Consider the following 14006-nt stretch of genomic DNA (forward strand, 5'->3'; position numbering starts at 1 on the left):
CTTTACCAGATCCAAAGCCCGAATCAGGAAGCCGAAATCCAAAACCTCAAAAGATGATGAGCCAACCAAGAGTTCAATCCATTGAAGAGCCAAAAGACCGCCAAAAAAAAAATCTCACCAGACCTCACGCCCACAAGGCAAAAGACTGCAACCCCCCCCCCAAAAAAAAACACCTGGGTTCCAGAGGCTCCCACTTATATGCAATTTTCTCCACCTATCACCTCTCCTAGTCACATCTCAGGAATCAATCACAGTCTCCCATTTTGCCTAGCACTGCTTGGGGGAGGGGGTGGGCAGTGCTTGTGATCTTTTAGGGTATGAACTTTCTTTTCTAGTAAAAAGTTCTTACTAAGTGTTAATGACTAAGTTTAAAAGGTGGGACACTCCAAGTTCTTGATTGATTAACTTAAAATAAACAAAGAGAGTTTAAATTCTCTTTCACAATGGCCTGGAAAGGAAGGCTTAAGGTAGGGAGACCAGTCAACAGACGTGAGTAGATAGATGAAGGCCTATGAAAGTCCAGAATTGAGCAAAAATAGGTTAAAGCTAGCCTGTCAAAGTCCTCCCTGGTTCCAAGGACAGAGTCCAATTTTCTGGTGGGGAAGAATTATAGGTGATGACTCTAATGGGGATATTTAGGCAATAATAGATAAAATGAACTGCCTTGCTGTGTTGCCTGGGATAGGAGGGACTTTTGCTACAATGTTGGAGCAGTAAGTTTTAGAATATTTGTAGAAGCAATTGGAGTTTCCCCTCAGAATAATAATTTCTCCCTATTAACAGGAACAAGATGAAACTTTATTAGTCTGTAGATGAGTGAGATTTGAATGCAGTAATTATTCATAGTTTGAGGCATAAGGGGTAGGAGTGGGGAGATGCTCATTTAAAAGATGTTTCTATTTAGAAATATGGGTTATAATCTCATGGAATTTTGCCCTCTCTATATACAACTCCTTTGAAAGAAGGGTGCCCTGAGAATAATTCCCATTGGCATGGGCTAGTAGGTGTGGGACCTGAAAGAAATTTGCCTAGTCTTTGAAAGTGTTCAGGCCTGGGGAGACAAGATTGAAGACTTTTATAAAAAGTAAAATTCTAAAATGAAAAATCTGACTCCCTGGAAGTCCTCATGAAATCTGTGCTGATCACAAAAATTGGTGACTGGGATGTCTTTATTCCAAACAGGAGACCAACATGAAATATTGGGAGAAGAACCAATCAATTGCCATAGAGCTATCTGACTTAGTCGTCTACTGTAAACCAACCAGCAAAACCAAGGATAATCTAGGTAATTCCTTAATTTCATAATCTTGGTTCATTCCTGGGCAGTTGCTTTTATTTAAGTTTGGTGAAGAGCAATGTTATTGCATTTATCATTTCTGGACTCCAGATGGAAACCGAACTCTAGGAAAAATGATAGCTTCTCCTACATATAATGATTCCTATTGCCCTGGCTCACAGGAAAGATAAAGAATAAAGGACAGGACCAACTCCTACCCCATTCCATCCACCCAGAAGACAGTATGGTAGTAGTGGAAGGAACTCAGGTTTTGAAGTCAGGAAGACCTGAAATCAAGTCCTGATTTTACTTTTTTTGCCTGCCATATAGCCTTGGGCAAGTCATTTCCTCTCTGGACCTTAGTAAAGCCTTTTCTCATCTATAAAATGGAAATAATAATTGTTATATTACTTCAGAGTTTCTGGGAGGATCAAATGAGATCATGCATACAAAATGCTTTGCAACTATAAAATGGTATATAAATATTGACCGTTATTCTCATTCACTTCATATCAAGGACTAGGAAGATGGAACAGGGCTTGAAGGGGCGTAGGGATAAGAGGAGGGTCAGAGCGTGACCATTTCTGTCTCAGAGCAGGTGGCTCCTGGCATATGGTCAGTGGAACCAAATCAGAGACAGTCTGTGCACCAGAGAAGCTTGTTCATTTATTCATCAAACATCTGTTGGGTGCCTACTAGGAAGGTACTTTGTAAGCCTCAAAGTACTGTATAAAAGTGAGTGATTATTAACCCTGTGTGCAAGGCCCAGGATTATGTCATTTGTTCATGCGCCTATTAGTGCTCTTCTAGTCATAGGCAGGTTTTCTGTAATAAATTGGAATTCTATTCTTCAAGGAACTTTGAGAGTATAGAAATTATTCTAAAAACTCTCTACATGTCTGAAGTATTTCCTGGTTACAAAGCTCTCCCCCATTTGATTTGAGGCTATCTTCATTTGATCTTCAAAGCAGCCTTGTGATATAGGCAGCACAATGGTTATTTGTCTTTATTTTACTGATGAGGAAACTGAGGCATAGAGAAGTGAGGTCACATAGCTATCAAGTGGTAGAGTTAGATTTCAATTCAGGATTCTCTACTGCCCCATGCGGTCTTCTACAATTTTTTTTAAACCTTTATCTTCTGTTTCAGGATCAATACAAGTATCAGTTCTAAAGCAGAAGAGCGGTAAGGGCTAGGCAATGGGGGTTAAATGACTTGCCCAGGGTGACATGGCTAGGAAGTATCTGAGGCTAGATTTGAACCTAAGACACCTTGTCTCTGGGTCTGCTTCTCTATTCACTGAGCCCCCTCGCTTTCCCTGTCTCCTATAATTCATGAGAATTATTTCAAGGCTACGCTCAACCCAGGAGAGAATGTTATTCAGTGAAGCAGAGCAGACTTCTAACAAGCAAGGAGGCAGGCAACAAGGAGAGTCATGAAGGTTTTCTGTGGCAAGTTTTCCCTTCTATATTTCAAATATGAAATTAGGCTCACTTAGTTGTTCCAAGGGTAGCTAGGTGGGCACAGTGGATAGAGCTCCAGGTCTCGAGTCAAGAAAACTCAACTTTGTAAGTTCAAGCCCTGCCTCAAACACTTGCTAGCTGTGTGACCCAGAGAAAGTCACTTAACCTGCTTGCCTCAGTTTCCTTACCTTTCAAATGACCTGGAGAAGGAAATGACAATTTACCCTAAACAAACCCTAAATGGGGTCACCAAGAGTCAGACATGACTGAAAACAACTCAGCAACAAGGAGTTGCTCTAAATCAAGGAGACAGTTTTCTTGGGCCATGTCATATAACCAGACTGGGCAATAATATGCCTCTTTGGGAGAGTCCACTCAGAAGTGTACCAAAATCTATGTAATAGCAAGGTGCATTATATCAAGCCTTTCCCTCTGCCCTCTCCCTTTCCTCCCTTCCTGAAAGTATCTTACCTTTTAGTTGGTATTTGGAAAATGCTTGCCCACCTCTGATGTCCTGAGAGTGTGAGGCAATGGTCTTGGGGTATGGGGATGAATGTTATGGTTACAAAATGGGATGGCACTGGCATGCCCAAAGTAATGGTCTCCTCAGTTTGCCTGGGTTTGTTTCTTGGACACAGCATCCAGTCCTTTGCATGGTAGGTTAGGACTGAGCTATGATTGTGACTGTGTCAGAGTCTTGAAGTTGAATGACAATTTAATTTCCTTTCTTGTATGTCTGAGCAGAAAATCCTGATTTCAGAGAAATTCGCTCTTTTGTGGAGACCAAGGCTGACAGCATCGTTAGGCAGAAGCCGATTGATCTCTTGAAATACAATCAAAAGGGACTGACTCGGGTCTACCCGAAAGGCCAAAGGGTGGACTCATCAAATTATGATCCTTTTCGACTCTGGCTTTGTGGCGCTCAGATGGTTGCTCTGAATTTCCAGACAGCAGGTAAGGGGTTGCTGCCGTGGTCAGGGACCAGCCTCACTCACGACTCCAGGGTTCCTGACTGGTGGCAAAATGATCAGTCAAAATAAATAAAATAAAATAAATAACAAATGGAAGACAGCTTAATCATTATGGCATGGGACTGCTTTGCATCTCAAAGGTGCTCCAACATTCCCAGGCCTGGGATTTACTTTTATACCCATTTTCTTGGCATGCAGGTATACAAAAATCAAAGAGAGATAATTGGAAAAGTGATACATTAACTTTTAACAAATCACTTGATTAACATTCTATATTTTTGTATTGTTATTAAAGACAGAATACAAGATAAATGATTTTGTCACAGGTGGCTTACTAGGGAGTTTGAGTTACTGATTTGCGTAATTTAGTCACTGAGGCATATTGAAGCTTAGTGTACTTGTACTGTACCTGTACGTATTGTATGAGCCTCTATGATTGATTTGTGTGCTGGCTTCATGAGAAAGTTTTGGTCTTGGCCTGTAGTTGTAGTTTTGCTGGGAATTATGTACCTAAGTAAAAGTTAACCCATGATAGTCTTTTTGGGATTGGGTTTGAGGGTCTGATCTTTTGGTGATGTGTTGGAGAATAAGGGTACATGTGTTTTGCTCTTGCATTATTTCCTTTGAGACTACGGGGAATAATAATCATGTCAATTCATAGGTAAGGGGCATTGATGAAAGAAGTCATGTAAAGGGGATAGAGTGAGCAGTCACATCTCACCAAGGACCACTCTGTGGTCTCCCCTGGCTACCATGTGTGACTCTGTCAAGTTGTCATGGTCTCATGGCCCCCAGCAGGTTGCCAAGGATGGGGTCATCTTTTCTGTCTGAATGTCCTACTGAGGACTCTGTGAAGACTATGGCACTGCTGAGTTTGTACAGCCCCCTGAAATCAGACAAAACAATGGCTATAGGCTCAGTTATGCTGCTTAAAAAGAAATAGCCATCAAACTACATTTAATGATCAACTGAAGATAAAATTAAATGCTTGTCAAATAAATTATTTTTTGGCCAACCTTGCATGTGAGCAAACAAACCCTTAGTTGTTGACCATTGTTTCCTCTTGGTCTTTTTTGGAATTTAGTGGAAGTGAGGCATTAAGGAAAAAGTGGAAAAAGAAGAGTGATGTGGAAAAGAGCATTGCTTCTATTTTCTGGGTGATACTTTCTTAGTTCCACCAGTCCTCCTCTTGTGGCTTTAACTGGGCATCCTTCACCATCTCAATTGCCCTCCTCAATTATATGCTTCCCAGGTTATCTGCATCTTTTCTCACATATGGTACCTGAAACTGATGACAGTAGTCTAGATCTGGTCTGTCAGGTGCAGAGTATAGTCCATGGCATTATAGCCATCCTCATCCTTCAGATTCTGCCTTGCTTAATGCAACCTAAAATCAGATTAAATTTTTTGCCTTCTTTTTCGTACTTGACTCATATTGTACTTGCAATCCAATTAAATTTTATCCTATTAGACTTGGCCCATTGTTCTGGCCTTTGATGATCTTTTTAGTTTCTCATTCTGTTAATTGCCAAATGTTAAATACTCCTCCTAGATTTGAGTTGTTTGCAAATTTGATAAGGGTGCCAGCTATGTATCCAAGTCATTTGATAGCCTATTAAACAGGATAGAGCCAGCACAAATTTCTAGGTCATTCCACTGGAGAACTCTCTTTAGGTTGTTGGCATAAACCCATTAATAACTATTCTTTTGGTCTAGTCATCCAGTCAGTTCTGAATCTACCTAACTGAATTATTATCAAGCTAACATCTCTCCATCCTGTCCAGAAGAATTATATAAGAGAATTTAAGTGTTTTACTAAGATCTTGGCAAATTCTATCTCCAGCATTCTCTTGATTAACCTTGCCACAAAGGGGTAATCTAGTACAGTCAGCTTTTGATGAAGGCATGCCCAAGGTCACAGATTTAGCTAGTGGCAGAGCTAGGTTTAGTATCTGTGTCTCTTGAGATATACTACATCACACTGATTTGATTGAGGGGTAGGACTGCTTAATCCCATGAATAAAAAGGGAGGGTATCTAAATCCCACCATGGTGGGTCCTGAATTACTCAGGTATGATTCCGTGACTTATCTGAGGCTCCATTGTGCCCCTTGTTTCTCCCATATGGTTCCTACTGTAATAAATATTTGAGGTAATAATAACATTGATTAGCATTTGTAAATCATTTCAAGGTTTGCAAAACATATGTCATAGACATAGACATAGACAGTAATTATATATTTTATAAAATACAGTATAATAAATAAATAAAATATTAAAATAGAGACATAGAATTGACATGCTACCTCTATAAGAGCTAGGCATTGGGACAGGATAAGAACTCCTCCTCAAGCTGGTGGGGGCATAGGTTTTACAAGATTTTGCTTAGTTATTCATATTCATGAAAATAACTTTTTTTTTCTCTTTAAGACTGTAGCCTTGAATAACTGCGCCCTTGACAGGGGTAGCTCTTGAATGGCAACCCTAGTGTCCTAGTGGCTAAGGTAACCCAAGCTGCTGTTCAAGACCTGCCCTTGCTGAAGAAGCACTGAGGCATAATTATAATGTGGCCTCCCCATCCATCCAAACACCTTTGGAGTGCCCAGCTACTTCCATGTCCTAATCGGCCACTTCATGACTTCAGACAAATCAGCAATGATGTCCCTGAGTTCAGCTTGTTGCTGCATGTTAGAGGAAAGGGGAAGCTGAAAGTGAAACCCTTCTGGCTGATGTGTATGTCATTGGCACATTACTCTTGAGCAAAGGTTCTTCACTTGGGACTGTGGATAGATTTCAGGAGTTTTGTGGATTAAAAAAAAGATTTTGATAACTGTACTTTAATCTAATTGGTTTTCTTTGTTATCCTAAGTATTTTATTTTATGCATTTAAAAAAGTTATTCTGAGAAGGGATCCGTCCATAGGCTATACCAGACTGATTACTGAGGGTTCCATGCCACAGTTCTAGAGGCTGGAGAGAACCTGGTTGCTCCCTGGAACCTCAGGCTCAGAGCATGAAATGAAGGACTTCTGATCATTGAAATAGGACTCTGCCCATCCCTCACTTCACTGGGCAAGTTGCAGGGCTTCTGTGTGCTCATTTGATTTTTTAACAGGATGTTTTTATTTATACCATCTTTTTCTTCCCAGACAAATATATGCAGCTAAACCATGCTTTATTTGCACTTAATGGCCGGACTGGTTATGTCCTACAGCCTGAAAGCATGAGGAATGAAAACTATGATCCGACACCCCTGGAATCACAAAGGAAGATCCTGATGACTCTCACTGTGAAGGTAAAACCAGCTCTTTTCCCCTTGGTCATTTAAGGCAATAGAAGGACAAACCCTGGGGTCAGGGATCTTATTGCTGTAAAAGATACTGGGACATTGGGAAGGCTTGTGTATGATGGAGTAATCATCACTTCTTGGCATGTAATTACTGAATTCTCTGATGAATGCATTTCCTTCCTTATTTCAACAATATATGGTTCAGGAAAAAGACATTCCTTCTCTCACTGGCTTGTACAGTGACTTTGGGGGAAACACATTTGGAAATGAACAGCCCAAACTGTGTATACCCTGCTCTCATTAGACAAGGTGAATTATCAGCTGGCTTTGATTGGCAGCAGCTCTGATAGCTCAGTGGGTCTACCTGCTATGGGACAGAAATCTGTTTGACTTCTGAGAAAATTCAGGCAAAAGCAAGACATCAAAACAAAACAAACAAAAACAAAAACATCAAATACCCACCCATTTTCCCCAAAGGTTAAAAAAAAAAATCCAGTCTTACTCTTTTTGGATTTGTTGGTTGGAGTTCATCATTGAGAACTGTTATGGTTTATGGTGATGTCAGACTTTCTCTTTGTACCTGTGGTGTTGGGAGTATATTGGCTCCGTAGGAATTTTTTCTTCCTCTTAGAACTATGAGAGAAACAAACAAACCTGCATCAAGTTTCTCACAAGGTTTGAGGAAATCCAGAAGTTAAACTCATGAAACAAAGGTTTAATTTTGTAAAAAAAAGAAAACATCTTTTTTTGTGTGTCACCTACATTTCCCAAAGTATCTCTCCCATTTTCACCTTTACCTCCCAGAAAACCACCTCTTTTAACAAAGAGTTAAAAAGGATGAGGGGGAACTCCAACAAAACAAGCCTGACAAGATATGCTGAGATTGTTATTGCCTAGTCATTTAAAAAAAATCGTATCCAACTCCTCATTCTATTTTTTGGGGGGCGAGGTTCTTGACATAGTTACTGGAGTGGTTTGCCATTTCCTTTTCCAGCTCATTTTACAGATGAGGAAACTGAGGCAAACAGGATTAGGTCACTTTCCCAGGGTCACACAGCCAGTAAGTGTCTGAGACCGTATTTGAACTCTTCTCTCCAAACTGCCCATATGCTGTTACACACCCATAATCTCTCATCTTTGAAAAGAATCAGGGGTTGTATCTTATATCTTTTTGGGGGACTCACCTTGGTCTTTATAATTTCATAGCATTCAATTTTAATTGTTTTGTGGTGGTACTTTATATGATTGTAGTCAGATATCTCTGTTCTTTTCATAGTTTTGGTAACTTCATTTTGTTTCACTTTTCATATTTGTCTGTTTTTGTTATCTTCATTGTTTCTTTCAGAGTAATAACATTCCATCTATTCATGTACCAAAACTTAGTTAATCATTATCTATACCTTGATGAGTATCTGCTTTATTTACAATTCTTTGCTTCTCCACAAAGAACTGCTATAAATATTTTGGTATTTATAGGACCTTTCTTCTTATATTTGACTTTCTTGGGGTATATACTCCTTGGAGGGTTTCTCTGAATCAAAGAATATGGACATATTAGTTACTTTCTTTGCAAAGGGAAGAATAAACATCTCTGTACTATATGCTTTAAAAAAAACAAATATCTCATTTGATTTTTCCCAATAACTATATGAGACTTTTTATTATTATTTACATTTTACAGTTGAGAAAAGGGAGGCAAACAGAGGTTAAGGAACTTGCCTAGGGTCACCTAGCTAGTAAGTTTCTGAGTTAGTATTTGAATTCAGGTCTTCTTGATTCCAAACCAATCACAGTATTCTATCCAGCTACCAGTTGCCTTCTTTGCATAATTCCAATTTGTTTCTCAGAATGGTTGAATCATTTTACATCTGTCTCAGTAGTGTAGTAGTGTGCCCATTTTTATGTAGTCCTTCCAACGTTGTCCCATCCTAAAAAAAGGCCTTCAATAAAGACCAAATATAGAAGAAATGCTATTCTTCTACATTCTGCCCTTGAATTTGTGGCACTTCCGAGTGGCTAAATATAGTCATATACACATAAATCACCTTACTACAACTGAAATGAGTAGTGGGGCTCTGGAGCTTCTCTGCTTTCTGTTAAAGAGCAGTACATTTCAAATAGAGGCAAGACAAGAATAGCTGATTTCCTACCTCCTGGCTTCATACCCTGGACATATAGGGCTTCTGTCTTTTTCCTCTCTTCATAAATAGAAATAACTAGTAACAACTTGCCAACCCCTAGGAATTTTTCATAGTCCCCCTCCCCAGAGAAAGAAACAAAGGAATATGTCATTGAGAGCAGTGTGGCATCTGCATTGATACACTAAAGATAAATGGCTGTCAACGAAGTAAGTATACTCTAGCTGACCAAGACTAGCTGCCAGAAAAATAGCTGGATTTTTAATCTGCTCTCTCCACAACCAGCCACAACAGATACACTCTGTTCTAAATTATTCAGATGAGATCTTTGGAAGGCAGAGTTCCAGTGGAAAATCCATAGCACATTAGAAGCAGATGAAGTCATATCATTGTTCTCTCTACAGCCAAAAGAAGGATTGTTTCCCTAGGTTTGTCAATTTTCAGCATTCATATGAGCAACTGTCAATTGCTGTTAGTGCTTTGAAAAAGAATGTGGAATACTCTAGGGGTTGGGGGCTCTGGAATGACTGCTGTCCCTTGTGTCCTAGGTCTTGGGGGCCCGCCATCTTCCCAAGCTTGGCCGAAGCATTGCCTGTCCATTTGTAGAGGTGGAAATTTGTGGCACTGAGTATGATAATAACAAATTCAAGACAACGGTAGTAAGTAAGTATCCTAGCAACTTTTCCTTTATTTAAATCATGAGGGTAGTTTTAAATCACCCCAAAAGATCAGATACTCCCTAGCTGTGTCACCCTGGGCAAGTCACTTAATCCATATTGCCTAGTCCTTATCGCTTTTCTGCCTTAGAACCCACAAGTAGGGGATTAAAAATAACAATCACTCAATCATCCAAAAAGGATGTCAGCAATTGCAAAATGTGTGCATAGCAACTTTTATTAGAGTTTGCACAGAGGAGGAAAAATGGGTATTTCACTAATGTCATATGACACATTATTCTTGCGCTTCAGGCTCTGAACATTCAGTTGGCCTTCAGTCTATAGACATTGATTGAGTTTAGCAATGTCATCCCGGAGAGGGACTCTGAGGAAAATGGGCTCATTCCTGACTGAGGTTTTAGGGTTTTTTATTTGTTTGTTATATTTTTTCTTTATTTTATTTTTTTCATATTAATTTTGTAAGTGAATAATCTTATAAAACCAAAATCCCAAAACATAAACCCAAATAAACAACTGAAAAATCATATGCTTTCATCTGCCTTCTGACTCCAACAGTTCTTTCTCCAAAGTTGGATAGCGTTCTTTGTCATAAGTTCCTCAGAATTATCATGGATCATTGTATTGTTGTTAGTAGCAGAGTTGATCACATTTGATCATCCCACAATATTTCAGTTACTGTGTATAATGTTATCCTAGTTCTGCTTATTTCACTCTGCATCAGTTCATGTAAGTCTTCTCAGCTCTTTCTGAAGTCATCCTGGTCATCATTCTTTATAGCACAACAGTATTCCATCACTATCATATGCTAAAATTTGTTCAGCTATTTCCCAGTTAAGGGACATCCCTTCAGTTTCCATATGTGTTTGTTTTAATGTGCACAGATGTAATATACAGCCATTATTCAGGAGGAACCTGAGGACTTAGCAGGGCCAGGGAGCCAGTGAACAAATCTTGAGTTCCTATTATGTGCCAGGTCTGCTCTAAGCTCTGGTGATTCAGAGATAGGCAAAAAAAACAAAAAACAAAACCCTAATCTCAGCACTCAAGGAGTTCCAGTCACTGGATCTGTTGGCTAGCAATCCCTTTCTGCTATGGGTCTTTGAAGCATTTAAAAAATTTTTTTTTTATTGAGCCTCATAATTATCTAGCAGGAGATAGATCCAGGCAGCTAATAATAATGGCACACATTTATTTAACATTTAAAGGTTTGCAAAGTGCTTTACATATTCATTTCAGCCTCAAAATAACCCCATGAGGTTCATTTACTACTATCTCTATTTTCAGATGAGAAAACTGAGGCTGAGAGACGTTAAAAGACTGTCCCAGAGTCACACAGCTATTAAGTGTTTGGAGCTGGCTTTGAACTCAGATCTTTCTGATCCCAAGTCCAGCTTTTTTGCCACTATTGGCAAATTGCCTGAAGTGGTATGCTGCTTTATTGTAATAATTAGCAAGTATGTGGTAGGAAGTCTTTTGGTCTCAGCTCTGTGTCTCTTTGACCCCCAAAAGCCATTTAGGATTGTGATGTCATCTCATTGGACTTTTCCTGATAGGAAGACTGGGCACTTACTTCTGCATGGGTCCATAATGCCTCTGTGACTTGAAGGTGTACCAGGGACTGGAGGGTTTAGGTCTGCCATGCCAGGACCTGTGGTACATGGACTTTGAATACCTGGACTTCTACTGTGAGACATTCCTTCCTCCTGGACTAAGTAGAAGCAAACTCCTTTGGACCCAGCAGTTCCATCTGTGTCATTAACCTGACACGGTATCCAGACTCACCCAAACTAACTGAACTCTGCAAAAAACTGTTGTTTCTGTAGGGTTTCCCTGATGAGTGCAGCCTTTAATCTTGGGCAGCTCAAGAGCCTTTGAGGAATTTGCCTTAATTAGGGCAGATCTCCTGAAGTTCACAGATCATCCCTGTTCATCTAGGAGCCTTCAGCATCAGTGTCTGGAGGGAGAACTACATCCTCCGTGCAGATTTTGGGCTCAAACAAGGGTTTGGATCCCCTGAGGATTCTTTTGAGGACAAATTTTTCTCCTTAGTGAGCTAGTTACTGTTCTGGGGGAAATAAAAGGACAAGCTGAGCAGCAGGGATCTTGACAATGAGTATTAAAACCAGCATTTCTTCCAGGCTTAGTTTATGCATGAATTGGTTTTAGGTGTGCCTTTTCTACCGTGTGTGTGTGTGTGTGTGTGTGTGTGTGTGTGTGTGTGTGTGTGTGTAATTGACTCTGGGCTTACATGGTTTTTATTAGTAGTGGTAGTAATAATCAGAATAATGATGATAGTGAGTAGTATTTATTTAGCACTTTTTAGTTGGCAAAATGCTTTGTGTTTTTGGTCTTTACAACAACCTGAAGAAGTAGATACTATTCTTATCCTCATTTTACAGATGAGGAAATGGAGGCACAAAGAACTTGTGTCTTACTCAGGGTTTCCCAGCTAGTTTTGAGGAAGGTTTTGAATTCAGACCTTCCTTACTACTAACCCCCTTCCTTCTATCCACTGTTGTTCAGTCATGTTTCAGTTGTGTCTCTTTGTGACTCCATTTTGAATTTTTTTTGCAAAGATACTGGAGTGGTTTATCATTTCCTTTTCCAGCTCTTTTTACAGATAAGGAAATTGAGGCAAAAGGGGTTAAGTGACTTGCCCAGGGTTGCACAAGCTAGTATATATTTGAGACCAGGTTTGAATTTCAGGAAGATGAGGCTTCCTGACTCTGCTTAAATGCTTTTTCATTCATTCATTCACTCATCATTCATTCTACCAGCCTATCTTCATTTTCTCTTTCATAAGTCTTTGTATCTCAGAATTTCCTGATTTGTTCCCAACCTTCTTCATCCTTTTTACTCTTTCATCTTCCTTCTAATCCTGGCAAGTATAGTGGCTATAACATCAAGGGGGCTGCACCTGGAGGTAGGTTCATCCGTTTAGCTGCTGGGGTCAGAGGAGGGGCCAGAAGAAGTGGTGAAGGACTCATCCTTTTCTCCAAGGCTAGCTCAGATGCTACCTCTTCCATGAAGGAAGAGAACAAGCATTAATTAAGCACCTAGTATGTGCGAGGTATTATGCTAAGCACTTAATAAAAAAAACCCTTTTCATCTATCTTAGAATCAGTATGAAGTATTGGTTTCAAGAAGAGCAATAAGAGGTAGATAATTAGGGTTGATGACTTGCCCAGGGTGACAGCTAGGAAGTATCTCAGGCCAGATTTGAATTCAGGACCTCCCATCTCTCTATCCTCTGAGCCACCAAGAAGCCCCAGTGCTAAGCAGTTTTACAAATGTTATTTTATTTGATCCTCATCTTGTGAGGGAGGTGCTCTTCTTATCTCCTTTTTATAGTTGAAGAAACTGAGATAGAGTTTAAGTGACTTACTTGCCTAGTGTCACCCAGTTAGGTATCTAGGTGATGCAATGGATAGAGCTCTGAGCCTGGAGTCAGGAAGACCTAAGTTTAAACCCAACTTGAGACAGTAAATAGCTGTGTGGCCTTGATCAAGTCACTCTCTCTTTGATTCAGTTTCCTCATCTGTAAAATAGGGATAATAAGAGTTTATACTTCCCAGTGTTATTGGGAAGCTCAAATGAGATCATAATTGTAAAACAATTAGCACAGTGTCTGGCATATAGTAATTTTATGTATTTATATGTACACAAATCTATATTTAAATATTTTATATATTTAAAAGATACACTATATATTTATATATACCATAGTATATATAGTATGGCATATATTTAATATATATATGAATATATAAAATATAGTAATATTATTGTCATGTGTCAGAGGGCAGATTTGAACTCATTTTCCTGAGTCCTGGCATAGTGCTATCTTCACTGTGCTAACTTTCCCTGATGCTGACCAACTAAGTGCCCTTTCCTGAGCCTCTCTTGTTAGAAATAAAGAATCTCTAGGCTATAATCCTGAGCTGAATATGCAAACTTTAATTGTGATAAATTAAAGCCAGAGATCTCACCATATCACTGTGCTGAAGACCCCGTGTAAATGTACAACCACATGTTTTATTGATTTGGAGAACTAATCTTTAACCCAGCAGAAGGTACTGAGGATGTTAAGAAAGCAGCGGTGTTTGGGAACCAGGGGCTGGAACATTTCCTACGAAGTCCCAGATTCAGTACAAGGTTAGCTATCATACTATTTAGGTTGAGGTAATCTTCCTT

General features: G+C 39.5%; 1 protein-coding gene across 2 annotated transcripts in view; it reads left to right on the forward strand.

Annotated features, from left to right (window-relative positions):
• Window positions 1-14006, forward strand: part of PLCG2 (phospholipase C gamma 2) — a 183977-nt gene that overhangs the window by 151900 nt on the left and 18071 nt on the right. For both annotated transcript variants that reach the window (XM_007476120.2, XM_001371741.4), the window contains exons 26-29: window positions 1183-1285; window positions 3484-3693; window positions 6858-7003; window positions 9684-9798. In XM_007476120.2, the coding sequence (XP_007476182.1) occupies window positions 1183-1285; window positions 3484-3693; window positions 6858-7003; window positions 9684-9798 (574 nt within the window). The remainder of the gene's footprint in view (window positions 1-1182; window positions 1286-3483; window positions 3694-6857; window positions 7004-9683; window positions 9799-14006) is intronic.

This window comes from Monodelphis domestica, chromosome 1 (genome assembly GCF_027887165.1).
Source record: "Monodelphis domestica isolate mMonDom1 chromosome 1, mMonDom1.pri, whole genome shotgun sequence".
Lineage (NCBI taxonomy): Eukaryota > Metazoa > Chordata > Mammalia > Didelphimorphia > Didelphidae > Monodelphis > Monodelphis domestica.